The sequence below is a fragment of the Monodon monoceros genome, unplaced genomic scaffold, assembly GCF_005190385.1.
Source record: "Monodon monoceros isolate NGI ecotype Baffin Bay Population unplaced genomic scaffold, NGI_Narwhal_1 Super_Scaffold_18, whole genome shotgun sequence".
Lineage (NCBI taxonomy): Eukaryota > Metazoa > Chordata > Mammalia > Artiodactyla > Monodontidae > Monodon > Monodon monoceros.
Genome location: NW_021703774.1, coordinates 51,316,423 through 51,333,878, shown reverse-complemented (window position 1 = coordinate 51,333,878; position 17,456 = coordinate 51,316,423). Strand labels below are relative to the sequence as shown.

The following is a 17,456-nucleotide window of genomic DNA, read 5'->3' as shown; positions in this document are numbered from 1 at the left end:
AAATTGATCCCAGCTTAGCTTGCTGAATCTAGGAAACAGAACAAGTTTGGCTAGAAGTAGAGCTTCTTCTCTCCATATTCCACCAGAGAACCCAGGCCTCTTTCTTCTCAGCCATGCTGGTTAACAGTCTGGTATTTACCAACTAACTTCTATACGCCCTACCTGATGCTAGAAGCTATGAGAATTCAAAAAATTATGAAGCTTTTGCATTTGCTATGTCCCCTACCTGGACTGTTTGGCCCCCCCGATCTTTGCATGCTCTGTCTTGTCTGCCAGGTCTCAGCTCAAACTCACCCCTTCATTACCATCATTGAGGCCTTCTCTGTGCCTGCCATCTTTTTTTTTTTTTGCCTCTCGGCAGGCAGGATCTTAATTCCCAGACCAGGGATTGAACCTGTGCCCCATGCAATAGAAGAATGGAGTCTTAACCACTGGACCACCAGGGAAGTGCCCTGTGCCTGCCATCTTAATCAGCTCCCCCACCCATCCTCCAGTCACCCTCTATTACACCCCCCGATTTTAGTTTCTTCATAGTATATGTCACTATCTAGAATTATTGCTTTCGTTTGTCACTTGCCACTTTCTTTCTCTCTTCACTAAGATATAAGCTCCATAGAAGCAGGAAGATTTTCTGCATCATTCACCATTATTGGACCAGTGCCTAAACCAGTGTTTAGATATAGAAGGAACTGAATAAATGAATGAATGTGCCCACTCTCAGGAAGCAATCCATCAAACTGTTAAGGCAAAACTTACATATCTGGAGGAGAGAATAATCCAGAAAACTATATAATCAACTACTAAATTGTACATTATGGACAAGATGTCACTACTGTCAGGCCCATCATTATATGAAAGAAGTTTGACATCACCACCAGAATTGTCCCATCAACTAAAATAATAGCCAGGTAAAAATATGAAACTCCAATAATTTTTGGTTTTGAGAGGAAAAAATGGGGACCTCTTGAACACTATTTTAAAAAATAGAATGTTTGAGATAGTAAGATGAGGACAGTGTTGCCTACAGCACAAAGTTTTTTTAAAAAAACAGCTTATCACCTTTAATCCTGATGGTTGGCATGTTTCCAATTCCCTTCAGTGCCTGAGGGCTTAAGGCTGTTCAATGGTGCACACAAGCCTAATGATCAATGGCTTAATCACAGAAAAGTCCTGGCCTAAAGTGAAAACCATTCAGGCTCGGCCTCCTTTCTGTGGGACTCTCCACTGTGCAGATGATACCAGGACACAGCCCTGGAGGCCACCGTGCCATGGCTCCCGTGTTGAAGTTCCTGCACTGGACAGGAAGAGCAGGGATGACGGGGAAACCCACTGCCTGTTGGTCTTTGAGGAGAGAATCTAGCTTTGCTATTCAGAACGTCGTCCTCAGACTAGCAGCTTTGGTGTCATCCAAGAGCTTGTTAGACATGCAGAATCTCAGGCCCCACCCAGACTCACTGAATCAGAATCACCATTTCAACAACATCCCAGGTGATACATATGCATATTAAATTCTGAAAAGCACTGCTGTACAGAAAAACAAAAACTCCTCCAGAAACTGGGTCATCATCATATATCATGGCAAAAAAAAAAAAAACAAAAAAAAACCCACAACAAATAACCAAAACTCCTGAAAACTCAAGATGAAAGGCAGTGGATCCTTCTTGAAGTCTAACCATGGTTGACATCTGGCCCTGTAGTGGTCACTTTAGACCAGTCACCTGGCTTCAATTCCGTCTTGATCCTACTTCCATTTGGCCCACTCATCTTCCCACCTTCATCTCTTCTTGTGCCACTGGCAGGCAAAACAGCAAGCTGCCATTTGCAACGTATCTCAGTAGGTGAAGGCATTCTTCTTATCCTCACTCTGCCACTTACTGCTTAGGTGACCACATGCAAGTTATTTAAGCTCTCTGAGCCTTTATTTTCTTATCTATAAATAGGGAACGTAAGACTTAAGTGATGTGTATGTTTGAGGATTAAATGAGAACAGTTATGTAACAGGCTGTTTGGTAATATTATTTTGGTAACTTCTTCCCTCAACCTACAGATCCACTTTACTCCGGACTCTGCATCAGAGCCTGGGGACTTGAAGACTCAAAATAAATCCTCACACATATGTTTAGAAAAGCTTAGATCCTTTCGGAAGCCTCTGTTTATGATACCACCCGGCTCAGCATCAGCGGCACCTTCATCAGGCCTGTCTGCCTGGGAATGCCATAGAACAGATGTCTTCTCGAAACCCCCTCTCTGCTCACTTCAGGGTTTTGCATGTAGCAGGCCCTCAGCAAACGTTTGTTGAATGAATTAATTAATCATTGAAAGAAAATAGCTGTATGCCATAATCGCTTTGCCACTTGTGTGCTAACTTCGTCATTGTGAATGTGCATAAAGAGAGCCTTTGCAGCTGGTTTGCAACCCTGGGGTCGTAAAACATAAAGCATTATACAAACTTAAGTTATTACTCTTCATTGGCATCAAATACACAAGACTAGGTCTCTGCTGACCAGCACTCACAGACTGGATCAGAGGCTGATGGCTGCTTCAGCTATTGTTTTTGCTTCAGCCATGGAAGAAATCTGTTCACTATCCTGGGCAGATGAGCCAACTGAGTCTTTCTTGGGCTCTGTCCTCCCAAAAAATAATTGATGAAAAATAGAAAACGTGGCATCCTGTGTGGTAGAAATACAATGCCATCCAGGTGGCTTACTTCTTTCTTTGGTTCTAAGCTAACTTAAGACTTCTCAGAGCTAGAGGGTCCCCTTAAGGGACAAACTCTCAACTTGTGTCTTGGAAGAAGAGGAAGCTATTCTTCTTAGCTTTCCCCATGGAAAGGAAGCAACTGGCTGGAAACCAACCAACCAACCAGCTGTGGATTATGCCCCAACCCCCAGTGGATTATGGACTACAAGGTACAACAGAAAGGAAGAGCTTGCTTATTGCCAATTGTCAACCCAGATAACCCCACTGATATGCCCCAAAAGCAATGGTGAGGAAAAGCTATGGCAAAGGTCAGATCTAATGTAGCAATGAAAGTGATATTGGAAAAGAAAAGGAAGAAAGATCTGAGGAAATCCACTCCTGAATGGAGTACCAAAAAAAGAAAAAAAAAAAAAAAAAGAAAGAGAGAAAGAAAATGTACTGAGGTTTAGTGTGTCAGGTTGAGGATTAAAATTAAGCCCTTGGAAGTTCTTATTTGAACAAGGTTCAAATTTTGGTCACTTCTCTGGAATCTACAGATCTATGGCTCTTTTTACTGGTTTCTTCTGAAGTAAGAACAAAATAAAGGATCTATTCGTTCAACAAACAGTACAACAGATGCTAATAATATGCCAGGCCCTGTGTCAGGGGTGAAGACTCAAAGATTGGTAAGAAATGATCCTATTGTTTTGCACTTCCTCCCAGATTTCTATCCAAAGTTCAGCTCTTTGTAGATACAATTGTGTGATTTGTTTTTTTCCAGTTAACTTTCTAAGTCTTTAGATAACAGAAACTTTTCAGAATATATTTTTCAGTGTGTTAAAAAAGTTTTATTATAAAAGTGGCACATGCTTATTGTAGGAAGAGCAACACAGAAGTTTTTAGTACAAAAAATAAAAGCCCCTACCCTATACCATATCCCTAATCTTGAAACAAACAGATAACTTGTGTGTGTGTGTGTGTGTGTGTGTGTACATACATACACACACACATATCTAAATATACACAGACAGTGAGAGAGAGGCTAAAGATTATACTTATATAGATGTGTATATGCATATATTTATATATAACATTTTTAAAACAGACAAGACCCTAATATATCTACTTTTGTGCAACTTTCTTTGCTCACTTCCACATAGCTAGGAATAGAATGTATCTGGATAGATAGACAGTAAACTGTAGTAATAGTTGCCTGGTTGCCTCTGGGGAGTGGAACTAGATGACTGGGAGATAAGAGTGAGAGGAAGATGTATTTTTCACTTTATTCTGTTTTACACATTTTGCATTTTTTAAATAAACTTTTTAAATTACAAAAAGGAGGGAAATATGGTACATGCTGCCAAGTCTATTATCATGGGAGACAGTCATACAGGGAAATGACAATACAGGGAAATGTCAAGACTGCTGTCAAAGGATATATATAAGGAGCTCCAAGAGCATGAAACGGGAAGCAAAGAATTCTGACTAGAAGGAAGGCTTGGTGGAAGTGGTGATGTTAGAACTGGCTCTTGAAGAGTAGAAAGGTGATGGTAGAATCGGGGTAGATAGAGGACAAGGTTAGGCAGGCTCAGAAGTGTGGAAAGGCTCAATCTCCTCTTCTGAACCAGTGGGAACCTTGACCCTGGACCCAGAGTTGGGGCCTGACACTCGGTCAAGGTATCATTTAATTGCAGATGGCAATTTATAGAGCTGAAGGGGCGATTAAAAGACACAAGCAAGAAACAGAAATCATAGCCAGGAAGACTGATCTGCTGATCCTAAGGGCCTAAGAAGAGAATAAGATCCATCCAGAAATGAGGCAAAGGAACAGACACCAGGGAATGGAGTAGGGTCAGGGGGCCGGGTGGGCAAGAGAGGGCCCAAGAGAAAATTTCTGAGTGGGACGGGTAATTGTGGAGACTTTAGAGCACATACCTCTGGCCTCAGACTGGGGCAGGAAGGGAGACTCTGAGGCCTTAAACTGTCTGGAATCAAATGCAAGGGTTTTGGACTGATAGCAAGCAGTCTTGTGTCATCAGAGTGGAGGAATGCTCGGGGTAGGGAATGGTCAGTGATGCAGCAGCCAGAGAGGGTAGAGGGTGTGGTAGGCTGAATATCTGCTCCCAAAGATGGCCAGGTCCTAATTTCTAGAACCTATGAATGTTACCTGTGCCTGGCAAAAGAGATTGTGCAGATATGCTTAAATTAAGACTCTTGAGATGGGGAGATTATCCTGCATTATCTGGGTGGACTCAATGTAATCAAAAGGGTCCTTACGTGAGGAGGCAGAAAGAGTCAGAGAGAAGACCATGTGACTCAGACATTGGAGTGATGCACTTTGAAGATGGAGAAAGGGGCCACAAGCCAAGGAATACAGGCGGCCACTGTGAGCTGGAAAGGGCAAAAAAGGGGTTCTCTCCTAGAGCCTCTAGAAGGATCCTCCAGCCCCACTAGTACCTTGAGCTTAGACCAGTGAAACTGATTTTGGATCTCTGGCCCCAGAACTTTCAGGAAATAAATTTATGTTGTTTTAAGCCACCAAGTTTGTAGTCATTTGTTACAGCAGCCATGGGAAACTAATACAGGGAGTGAAGCCATGTTCATGCTGAGAAGGCAGTAAGGCATAAGTGACGGGCTCCAAGCTCAAGAGTCATGTCATTAAGGGGCATTTAAAAAAGATAACAGATAGTGAAATGCAGAATGGACGAGAGTGGCAGGAAACTGAAGAAGGCACCTGAGGATGCTATTTCAATATTTCTTACGAGAGCTGATACCGTAAACTCATACAATTTTGAGAAATGGACGAGAAGACACCTGCTGAAGAAATATTTAGGGGGTAAAAAGAACAGAACTTGTAAATGGTTGAATGTGGAGGGTGGAGGAGAATATAAAAGACCCCTCACTTTATATTATGACCCATCAATGTGGTTCATGAATCTACTAGCAGATACAGAGAAAAGAGATGCTGATCATTGAGGTGCCTATAGAATATCCAGGTAGAAATGGTAAACACTCACAGACAAATGAGCTTTTGAATTTCAGGGAGAAGGGAAGGATCTGAGATGTGGGTTGAGGTAGATACAAAAGAGAATCACCCAGCAACAGTGAAGAAGAGATGAACATTAAGGGTGAAATCCTAGAAAATGACCAAAATGTAAGCGATTTCTTTAGAGGAGTGAGGGCAAAAAAGAATGAGAAATAAAGGCCAAAGACTTATGAAGAGAATCTGGACAGAATAGCATCAGAGACACAAAGGGAGAGGATTTGCAAGAAGGCAGACCTGGCCAAAAGGGACAAATTCTTTAGCTGAGATAGATGAAATGGTCACAGAATAGAAAAATGAACCTCTGCTTATAATTAAGTCTTTTTTTTCCTTCTCCAGAGCAATTTCTGTAAGGGTGACGGGGCTGAAAGCAATTATTGGAAGAGTGAAAAGAAGTTGAGGAAGTAGAGAAAAGATGCATAAACTACTTACTCAAGAAATTTGATGGTGACATGTTGAAAGGAAACAGTGGTAAAAGAGTTGCATATTTATAAAAATATTATTTTTTGGAAAACAGAAGGTTGGCGAAGGGATAATTGTGGCTGAAGAGGTTGCAGAGATGAAAAAAGAGGAGGCTAATGAATGAGTGAGGACTAAGAGGAAGCAGAGAGGGAAGGAAGCAAGTGTACAGGTGGAGAGATTCGCCTGAAGAGGAGGAACTCACTGCATTTCCTGAGGCACAAGGGCAAAGGATGATGAGAAAAGATGGAAGTCAGTTTAGAAGCAGAGAGAGTGAGGTTGGAAATTTCAATTCAGATAGTCTTTATTTGCTCTGTAAAAGAAAAAGAAGAGAGGCTAATCTTAGACCGTGAGAAATGGAAATATGTTATTCATGGGCTCCAGTCAGACTTATCTTAAGACAGGTGCTCCTACATAATGGTCTGACCAAACCATATAGTGGTTGTATGATGAATAAGTGGCTGTTGAATAAAAGGCTGCCTTCTGAAGATCTGTTCAAAAATACCCATCTCTGAGTTCTTATCAGTCAGGCGTACCTAAAGCGTTTTATGTGTCTATGATAAAACCCACGTGGGAAGTCACCACATCAGAAGAGCTTTTAACCACCGTTCCCACCGAGACAACCCCAATTGCCATCACTAACAACAACCTCAACAATAACAAACACTTGCTGAGGGACTGTCATGTGCCCGGCTCTGTGCTGGACCCTGGGATTTCAAAGTTGAATAAGGCATAGAACCTACCCTCAAGAAGTTGTGTAGTGATTTGTAGAAAGAAGAGGAAAGTCTTTTACTCAAATGTGTCACCTGAGAAAGCCTCTCACATAAAGGGGATTTCTAGGATCCATAAACTGTCAGAGCTGGAAGAAACTACAGAAGCCTTTACAGGGGAGATGCCTATAGTTGATTGACTAAACAAAAGTCACCTGGCAGATTCTAGAGTCCCAGCCTTTCAGTCCTGTGATCTTTCCATTTCATTTCACCCCTGATAAACCTCTTTCCTATTCAATCCATAAGCAAGTTTAGGTATCTAATCATAGGTACAAAAGCAAAGAACACAAAACCCCTTTTCACTGGAAAGTTTTTAAAGTTAGAATAGGCAAGAACATATAATTAAAGGACTCGAGTCTAAAAAGGTGTCACTTTTATGCCATGGTAGGTATAGCCCTCTCAGAACACTTGTCACCACTAGTGTATAAATTCCATTCTGGAGCAATCCTCTCCAGAGTGCAGAAAAGCAGAAGAAAATCTTCCTTTGTCTTATGCACTTATAATCCTTAATCAGTAGCATGCTTCGTGCTTTTGGAATAAAAAGAAATTAGTGCATAGGGAGAAGAAAAATATTTAAGTGTAAGAATCACATCCAACAATAAGAGAGATAAACTCTATGACACAGAGGTAAGATTCAGGAGTCAGCTGGGGGGCAGGTATACGTGGACAATCGCAAGAGATCAAAATAAACATACTAAAATATTTGAATATCTTTTAATATCAATAACAAGCAAGGGGTGATATACATCATATTTATGAGAACTAAAGCCAACAGCTGGACTGTGACAAAATTAGTTCCTGTGTGTAAGAATGGAGAGGGATAGGGCATAGTGCCAAGGCCATGGACAAAGTTCCCTCCTGGGCTTCGCATTTAACCTTAAGGATACTACAATGCTCAGGATAGATGCAAGAGGTAGAACCAGGAGTTCTGAGGAAGGTCAGGCTCGCATCTCCCAGCAGTCCTAGAGCCTGGCAATCCTTGAACCACTGGCAAACAGAAATAGAGGAGGCTTTAGTCCTTTGGTTCAATCGCTAGGCTCTGGCATGGAAACATAACAGTTTTGCCAGCTGGAACTGGTCTTATCGAAATGTGCTTACATTATACTCCTTCTTGGCAAACTGGAATCAGAACAATTTTAAGATGCTGAAGTTTGAAGGGATACAAGAAGCCTGCGGTTGTCTCTTTGAGCTTAGAGGAATCAGGACCTGGGGGGAAGCCTGCAGTCCAGGTACAAGCCTCTTGCTTCTTTTGGAAGAAAGCTCCCAGTCAGAAGAGGGGCTCTCATGCCTCAAGACAAAATAGAAATCTGTATGGAGCTCAGAGAACCAAGGGCATCTCAGCCACGGGAGCATATTTTCTCCCACTGTAGCACTGATGACAGCAGGGGGTCCCTAGTCTCAGAGGGACCCTTGATCATTAAATCTTAGGATGACCTACTTCTTGAGTTTTCACTGTGCTAATTTCATCACTTGCCCTTTAGCAGCTCACACATCCATAATTTGAGCTCATCAGAATGCCATGAGGATAAGATAAGAAGAAGAAATTCCATGAATGGCAATTCTAAACCAGTCTTGGTTGACCAGAACACAAATTTACCAGCCAGTACTCCTCCTACATCAGAAGGTGATTCAAAGGGTCCCAGAAAATCCAATTTCTTATACTTACTTGGACTGAATACTAACTTGCCATCAAACAGTGGACCAAGATTTATTTGGGAGGCTGTTATCCAGAGCTACACAAACACCTGGGGCAATGGAGATTTCCTCAGAGCACAGAGCAGTAGGAAAATTGCCCCTGAACACAGGGCAGGATGGAGTGAGAAGGGGTTTACTATGCAATTACCGGAAGGGGTTGCCAGCCAGTGTAGGATGGGATTGCCGGAGGCAGGGAGTGGTGGGGGGAGACTGAAACGCTCTCCTTTTCTCCCCCACTCCATAAGAACAGTCTAGTATTTTGCCCGTGCTATGGTAACAGGATGCATGGTGGCTGGTAAGCCCTTTAGAAGACTCCCTCTATGATAACCCACTCAGTGGTCATACACTTTGGACCCCCTCCTGCATATAAAGTTTCCCCAAATACTCCCATTTTGACATCTGGTTTTAGCAACCAAACCTTGGCAATTTAAAGGGTGGGCAAGAACATCGAGGCAAATCTGAATTAGTCCTTCACCTACAGACTCCCTATTTTTGGTCCTATGGATGTACCTAGGCAGCCAGGACTTGCACAGGGAGTAGAACTTGCTGACGAGCATGTCACTCACCTTTGCTGATGTCTTCGTATTCCAGCCAGAGTCGCCGCTGGACCTGCTTGTTTGGGTACCAGATAGAGCAGGATTCCTCAAAGCCGTAGATAGCTTCCTGGATGTAATGGTTGCCAAACTGGTCCAACAAGGCTACAAAATCCCCACGAGATGTAGCCCCGTCTAGGGAGTGGAGAGCATTGCTGAGGGCTATGGAGAAAGGTCACCCAAGAAAAAGAGTGAGGACTTACAATATGGGTATCTGGATTCCCAGGCCATCCAGCCTCTATGTTCAAGTGCCATGTGGCCCAAAGTGACACTGGAGAGCTGGCTGGAGCTACCAGGTACTTCCAGGTAGCTAAATCAGACATTTCAGTTCCTAAAAGAATATTTCTTCCACCCAGCTAGTTATGTTGTTAACTTCGTGCAAGTTAAGTATAACATTATCAAATCTCCACTACCTCCTTGCTTAAGTCAAAGTTTTTTGTTTCAAATCACAAGTCATGACATTAAATCAATTTAGTGAGCTCAAATAATAGCATTTAAAAAATGAAAAAGAATAGCACAGTCTAAAATAGAAACGCAAATACCAGCAGAGAACATTTCACTTGGGAAGATGAAGTATGGCTTCACGAACCTTCTGTGGTGCGTATGTGGGGACATGCCTGTGCACAAGGTCACGGTGTAAAATGTGCTGTAACTGTGGGTAGTGACCAAAAAAGTTTTCAGGATGCTGCCTTCATGCAGAGAAATGGGTATGGGAAGATAATGGAAGAAGAAAGATAAGGAAAGCCACTAAAACACTGCTTACATTTATTTAAGAAAATCAAAAGTATAAAGACTTTGAAATGGCAAATGGAGGAAGGAATCCGTTTGCCTCCTCCCCAGACAAATCTCCTTGGATTTGCCTTCCCTGTTTAAGAGATTCATATTTGTCAGAAAGATAACCTATGGCAAATTTTCCAAATCCAATACCTTCCCTACCTGACCAACTTTGTACAGCCTTCTTTTTGACACACCTGTGTCCTATCAGGACAAGGCAGAGCCCGGCCCAGGCTTGAGACCCCAAGTGCAGAAGTCCACATCGTCCATGATGCCATGTGTGGCTTTTAAAAGCACGTGGCAACAGAGATATGTGATTGTTAACCCCTGATATGCATAGCACCTGTGCTGCGTGCAAACTGAGTATGTGAAAAATACTGCCGTATTTTTCTAGGATGACGAGTAACTTTGCTCGTTCCAAGTGTTTTCTGCACCAGCAGAGCTCACTTCAGTAATAGCCACATCCCAATCCCTTCTTGCCAAGAACTCTTTCGTGATAGAAAATAAAAAGTTCTGAGTCCCTTTGTGCACTTTGGAGATGTTCTATATCCTTAAGGCCTCTTCTTTCTCTAGTATATGTCTCACTTGTCTTCACAACTCTCTATCACTAAGATTTGAAGAATACTTATACAAGGTGCCTCATTTTTCTGTTTTGGAACAATTTATCCTAAGTTCAGAATTCACTACTCCTTAACTTATTAGATATAAAGATATATATACATATCTTTATATATATAAGACATAGATGTAGATGTAGATAAATCTACATTCATCTATCTATCTATCTATCCATCTATCTTGCTTACTTGCTTTTAGGAACCATAGCTATTTTCTATTTTTCCACTCCCCTTCCTCTTTCTTGCTCTCTTTCCCTTATTTCTTTCATCATATAGAACCTCTAAGGTATAGTAAAGTATACTCTTTGCACTTGGAAAGTTTTATTCTGTCAATTTATAAAAAGTTTGCTTTCGCATATCCTCTCTATACACTGGGTGACTCCAGGAAATATGATAAAGTGTTTAAATTTATCTCCAGTGGTTCCCGCCTTGCCCTTTCCATCTCTTCTATTATCCAAGATAAGACTTGCAATTTAATCTATGCTAAGAAAATGATCCGATTCCAGCCATTTGCCCTGAAGGGTGAATCGAGTGACTAGGTTATAGATCTCGTGGAATGGCTACATTTTGGGTGGCATCTTCAACATTGATAAAAGGCTTGTGCCCTTGGGAAGGAATGCCACACCCCAGGAGCAGGTGGGAGGGATGGCTTGCAGCTGTGCTCACCCTGAGAGACGGTCACTTGTTTGAGTTTGATGTGGTACATCACAGAGCGGACCTTCCAGTGCTGCAGGACGGGGTATCCGGACACCTCACTGAAGTTCACCATCCCTAGGGACAGAGGAAATGCGGGCTCAGTGCATGTAGTGGATTCTCAAGTCCCAAGTCTACTGGCTTAGGGGGTGTAATTGTGAGGAAATGAGAAAGCATTTTTGGATCGAGAAAATTTCTGGAATCATAGTAACAACAGCTATCACTTATTGAACCTATACTCTGTACCAGGCATTCGGCTAAGCACTTTGTATATAGTCATATGATCCTTCTAAACTAGGTGTTATTGTCTGCATCTTAAAAATGAGAAAACTGAAGCTTAGACAGGAGTTTGCATAAGGGCCCTAGGCCACCAGGTAGAGCCAGGATAAAGTTCCAGATGTGTCTGAGACCAGAACAGGGTTCATAACTATTCTACTACAATACTCCCTTAATAAACTCATATGAAACTCTGGGCTTACTGTAACACACAGGTTTTTACACTCTTTAATAGCTGCAATAATTGACTCAGCTCAAGTTCCTGATAACGTCGATTTTTGTGTCCCATTTAACTGACTTGTGTTCCGTATCTAAGTTTTAATTACTCTGAAGCTGATAATGCTTGTTTCGTCTTTACCAGGAGGGACAGTGTCAGCATGACTAAGTTAGTAAGGGGCAGGAATGGGCCCTATACTGAGTGTCATCTATGTGCTAGACACATGATAGGCACTTTATTTGTGGTCCCTATTTTACAGATGGGAAAACTGAGGCTCTGGGAAGCCAAGTTACTTATCCAAGGCCATTCTCAATAAATATATCCTTGTAGCCTCTTAGTGATGTTGTAATGAGCTGCTCTTGCTTGAACACCTTGTAGAAAAGAGTGGCATTCTACTTGAATTCTAGCCATTACTATAAATATAAAATGCTACAGAAACAAAATAATTAGGCCACAGGAAATTAAAAAATCACCTTGCTAAGTTGAGAGCACCAATTTGGGCTTCATTTCTATGCCTGATGTATGCACATGTGTGCGTATATATGTACATATGCAAATACAATGGCCACATATATGATAAATTTAGATAGACAGTGAGCGTGTGTGTGTAAATATAATGGCAATGATACATACGTAGTGAATTATCCTGCCATTTTGATCCATGCTTCCTTCAGGCTAAATCAACTAATTTAGTGCCTAAACTGGATGAAGAGTAGGTAGGATTAATTAGCTGCTTGTCAACTCTGATCAAATTAGCTGAGTGATTGCCAAATTTCCATTTCTGTGTGAATCATATGGGAATAATTATCGGTAGAAAAACAGGAAAAAAGGTCAGAAGAGGTGCTTACTGAATCAATTGCTTAAATCTGATCTCAGGTAATCAAAGATAAGTTACTTGAAACTAAAAGAAGGTTTTCAGCAATTTTCCTTTCAAATGCTCTTCTTTTAGGGCATTAAGCTTTGTGACGGCAGTCATACTTCTGCATACGCTGGCTTTTCGCCTTTATGTCAATCGTAAAAGCATATAAAGGAAATTCTAACTTTACAAGTTTAAGACTCCAGTCACATACCTCCAAGGTACGTTTCATTCGAGTTATAATGTGCATGTTTTGTAAAACTGTTCTACGTAGTATGCATTCTCTAGTGATGCTAGCTCATCAGCTTGCTGTTATTTCAGAAACTCTATTAATAAAAAGATAGCAAGCCCGATAAAGATTTTTCAATGTATCAGGAAACATTCCCTTTAATGGACTTGTTTCCCAGCAGGAAAAGAAAAGGGCAGGAAATCAGGAGGCGGGAGTTCTAAGGCACCCATGCTGCCGAAGGGGGCAGTTTCTGCCTGCCAATCAACTGGCCTGAGCTTCCTCTCTGGCTACCTGCCCAGGGGACCTTGCGATTCTCAGTTGTTGCATCTGTAAAGTGAGCGGCTTAGCTCAGATGACCCCTTGTTTCCTTTTCAATTCTGTGATTCCAACCAGCTGTGTGACTTGGGGCTAGGCAACTCATTTCTTTCAGTTTTCGTATCTGAGAAGTAGGGATGATAGTATCCATCCTGCCTACTTTACAGGTAGGTTGTCAGGACAAAATAAAGTTACGGGTATAAAAGCACATTAAGAAAAGCTAAAACATCATATACATACATGGTTTCCATAATGTTGTCACCCTCCTCCCTACCTCTCTCTCATCACTTCTAATTGTGTGAACTTGACATTTGTTAATTGACGTTTTTGTTATAAATTCCCAGGCCTTAGTTCAGGTCAATAGAGGGAAGGGAAAATAAAAGAAGCACGGGTGTTGGCGGTGGGCAGGGATGACAGTGTCCCACATTCGCCCAGGATGAGCCAAACAACCGAACTCCATTACTTCACTGCTAAACAACAACTCTACTGAGTGCCTTTATGCTACACCATAGTCAGGGAAACAGTTATATAACTGTTAATGCTCAGGAAATGTTGTTCTGTGCCCAGTTACAGATAATATTTCCATTAGTTAAAAGGAAAAGGATATTTAAAAATATCTATTTTCTTGCTGAGTCATAGGATTCTTTCTCGGTGTGCCCTTGCAATGCGGTTAGTCCCAGTTTTTTATTTCATATTATTATTATTTGTGATACATTAGTGAATGATTTTTTTTCCAAACAAAATATCTCTGTTTTCTCAAGAAAGAACATTATTTTTTCCTACATATGCTTGAAAAAAGAATGACTGAATAGACCTATGTGATAGAAAAAGAAACAAAGAAAGAAAGAAAGAAGGGAGGAAAGAAGGAAAGCAAGCAGGCAGGCAAGGTAGGAAAGAAAGAAAGAATAGAGAAAGAAGAAGGGAGGAAGGAAACAAGAAAGGGAGGGAGGGAAGGAGGGAGGAAGAAGGAAAGAAAGAAAGAAAGGAAGGAAGGAAGGAAGGAAGGAAGGAAGGAAGGAAGGAAGGAAGAAAGAAAGAAAAGAAAGAAAAGAAAGAAAGAAAAGAAAGTTAGTTTTCTCCTATTATTTTATTGAAATGTCAAGGGGATGTTTAAGATTCCGTGATTATGGCGCCCATCGGACCCATGAATGTGACCAGCGGCCTCCTCTTCCTCCTTGATCTGCCTCTGGACTCTTTTTTTTTCTCAGCTGAGAGACTGAAAATACAAATGGATGATGGCCAGACCACATGTAAAAACAGAACTCTGACCCACAATCGGCAGCAACCAGCCCAGCAAACCACCCTATTATCTACAGCAACCAGCCCAAGAAGCTAATCTACCGTCTCTAAGTCAGACTTGTAGGAAGTCAGACCACCATCTCTTCTAGTTCAGGAAGCCAAATAATAACCCCTGTAACAATCAGGCCAAACTCACCAGGACTTGATTAATAACTGACAGCTTCCCTAATTTTTGTTCTTGCTTCCAAGTTAGGTTCCACCAGAGAAAGTCAAATAGGTCTCCTAAACATTTACCTAAGAATACCTCACTCCTGGTTAGTTGGATCACCTGCCAACAGCTTACATGCCTATCAGGGCGTATCTGAAGCCCTCCCTTTTTTCCACTCTGAAGCTTTCCTACTTCTCTGCCTGCCTCTCAGTCTCTGCCAAAATGCAAGTGATGGTGGCTGACTCCCTTGCTGTGTGTAAATAGCCTTCACCTGTTTTCATTTTGTTGCTCTTCATTTATTTCCACACAACTTATAACACCAAAAAGGCTTGTAAAGCATAAGAGTTCTTAACTGTTTTGGTAAGGAAGAAGGTAACCGGCAAGATAAAACACATACATCAGAAATTTTCCAGTACATTCTTTAAGCCAATAATTCTGAAAGCTCGAAATAGCTGTTATGTGTAAAAGGATTCTCTAGTTAAATAGATTTGGGAATTGCTGGGCTAAGTAAAGTAAAAGGTATTTCTTTAGTGCAGGACTTCTTGGAATCTGTTCCATGCTCAGGTGCTACAGACTGCTGAGGGGTAGATGCTACTTCCAAATTATTTGAAGATAGAACCTATTTATGAGTGGAGGGCTGGTTTTTCACGAAAAAAACATGCCTGAAAATGCTGATATAGAAGAACCTGAAGATCACTTTCGCCCAAAACCCTTTTAAGCTTGTAGGTTTATGGGGACCGTGACCTATAACAGCACATAGTGCGACATGATATGACATTCTCTGTATGACTCTCAAGAAAGATGTAAGTAAAATGTTACCAGAACTAGGAAATAAATATGGAAGAAAAGTGGTCAGCCATCTCTAACTGATTCTTCTAGGTATTCTGGGCTTTGAAAAACAAGACTGATTCCTTCTTACATCAAAGGAAATACCTGCTCTTGGACTAACTGGTATCACTTCTTAATCAAAATACATTAAAAAGAAAGGCTGGGTAGAAAACTAGCAGGTCAAGAAAAGTTCTCTTTGTACTTTTAGGAATGTCACTGTCTCAAGACCATGAAAAAGGAAAGGTCCCACCAGGACATCCTTCCACTCCTTTTGCCTCTGCTATACCAAATCAGGAGAGGTCCAAGGGCACAGGGAAGAAAAAAGTTTCTCTTGTGGAGTTGAACAAAGTTTGGATCTTTTTCTTATTTCCAAAGATGGAGATTCAGGCACATGTTTTTCTGATGCTTCTCAGATCTATCCTCCCCAAAAAGCTCAGGTAGCATCCAGGACCACTCTGTGTCCTCCCAGCCTGACAACTGAAATCTCACTTCCATGTAAGTTCTAACGTGTGAGAGAGTTGCCCTGGTGACTCTTTAAACAGAAGCCAGGTAGTTTATTGGCAGTGTGGAGCCTGTCCTGCTTCTGTGCACCATCTCACACCTCCTTTACAAGGCATTTTACACACACCCAGCAAGTGTTTCTCAGCCAATGACATGGAAACAAGAAAGCTAGACTGCGAAACACTAGAGACGTAGGCTTTCAGGACACACCCAGAGGTGCACTTTAATTTTTTCAGGTTTGTGTGTGTGTGTGTATGATCTTTTAGAAGGCAGCTTATTTCGATGAGATTTATTTCTGGTCCAGAATATATCTAATTGTTTTCTCCCTTGCCCCCTTTCCTTCTTCTATAAGGAAAGCACAGTTTGGTAGTTTGAATGTTCATATTTTCTTTCTTCCTTGGTATATTTATTTATTTAATAAACATACATCTCAGTATGTATCGGGAACTGTTTTTAGAACTTTATGAATATTTATTCCTCATACTAATCCTATAAGAAAGGTAATACTATAATATCCACTTTTACAGGTAAAAAACTGAGCCATGGAGAAGGTAAGTAACTTGTCCAAGATCACACAGCCAGTGAAGAGTTGAGCTTAGCTGTCAGGATCCAGAGCCTAAGCTAGTGATCACTATGCTATACTAACTCAGACAGACCTAATTCTAATCCCATTCTCGTCTAAACGAAATTTTTGGACATAACTTGATATCTGAAAAAGGTTTACACTCAGTTCAAGCTATTCTTCAGGAAAGGGGAAAATAAAGGGGAGAAGGGTCTAGAATAAGGAAGACATAGAATGAAGAAGGGAGAGGGGTAATGGAGAAATGAACAAAGCTGACAAGGAAAGAGCTCATGTCGAGACTCCTTGTAAGTGATGCTGAGTTCCCGGTTGGCTGCCTCTTAAGGGTCCCTGGAACACTTTGAAATGCCTTCTTTGGTCCAGGAGGTGCTAACTGGGGGTCTTTAGTGGCACAGAAAAGAGAAATGACCCCTAGTATTCCTGCCTCTCCCAATCAGCCCATACCTTCGTTCCACAGTGAGCCAAGGAGAAGAGTGCCATTGGGCTCAAAGCAACATTGAGTGACAGGTGTTATGATCCCCATCTTACGATGGGGGCCATGAGACCCCAAGAGACTGTATTGTCTAATGTCACACAGCTAGAAAGTAGCAGAGCCAGGAGTCAAACCCAGGGTCATTTGACAACAAAGCTCTAGCATTCTCTACTCTCTCACACTGCTCTAGAAGCACTTGCCGGGGAACCAATGATAGATATTTAGGCTCTAAGCAATCTACCTGGTTTCTACCTCTGCTGTGACCTAGTCACTTCCTCTAATCCACTGAGAACTCTGAACTCTTACATATCTATTATTTCATTTGTTTTCAAAGCATCCCAATAAGACTAGCAGGGAAAGGTATTATTATGGCCATTTTGCAGAGAATTATGTGATAATATTGGCCGTTTCA

General features: G+C 41.5%; 1 protein-coding gene across 3 annotated transcripts in view; it reads right to left on the bottom strand.

Annotated features, from left to right (window-relative positions):
* Window positions 1-17,456, bottom strand: part of ASTN1 (astrotactin 1) — a 323,626-nt gene that overhangs the window by 68,535 nt on the left and 237,635 nt on the right. For all 3 annotated transcript variants that reach the window (XM_029231191.1, XM_029231192.1, XM_029231190.1), the window contains exons 15-16: window positions 11,297-11,401; window positions 9,213-9,401 (exon numbers count right to left, since the gene is read on the bottom strand). In XM_029231191.1, coding sequence (XP_029087024.1) covers window positions 9,213-9,401; window positions 11,297-11,401 — 294 coding nt within the window. The remainder of the gene's footprint in view (window positions 1-9,212; window positions 9,402-11,296; window positions 11,402-17,456) is intronic.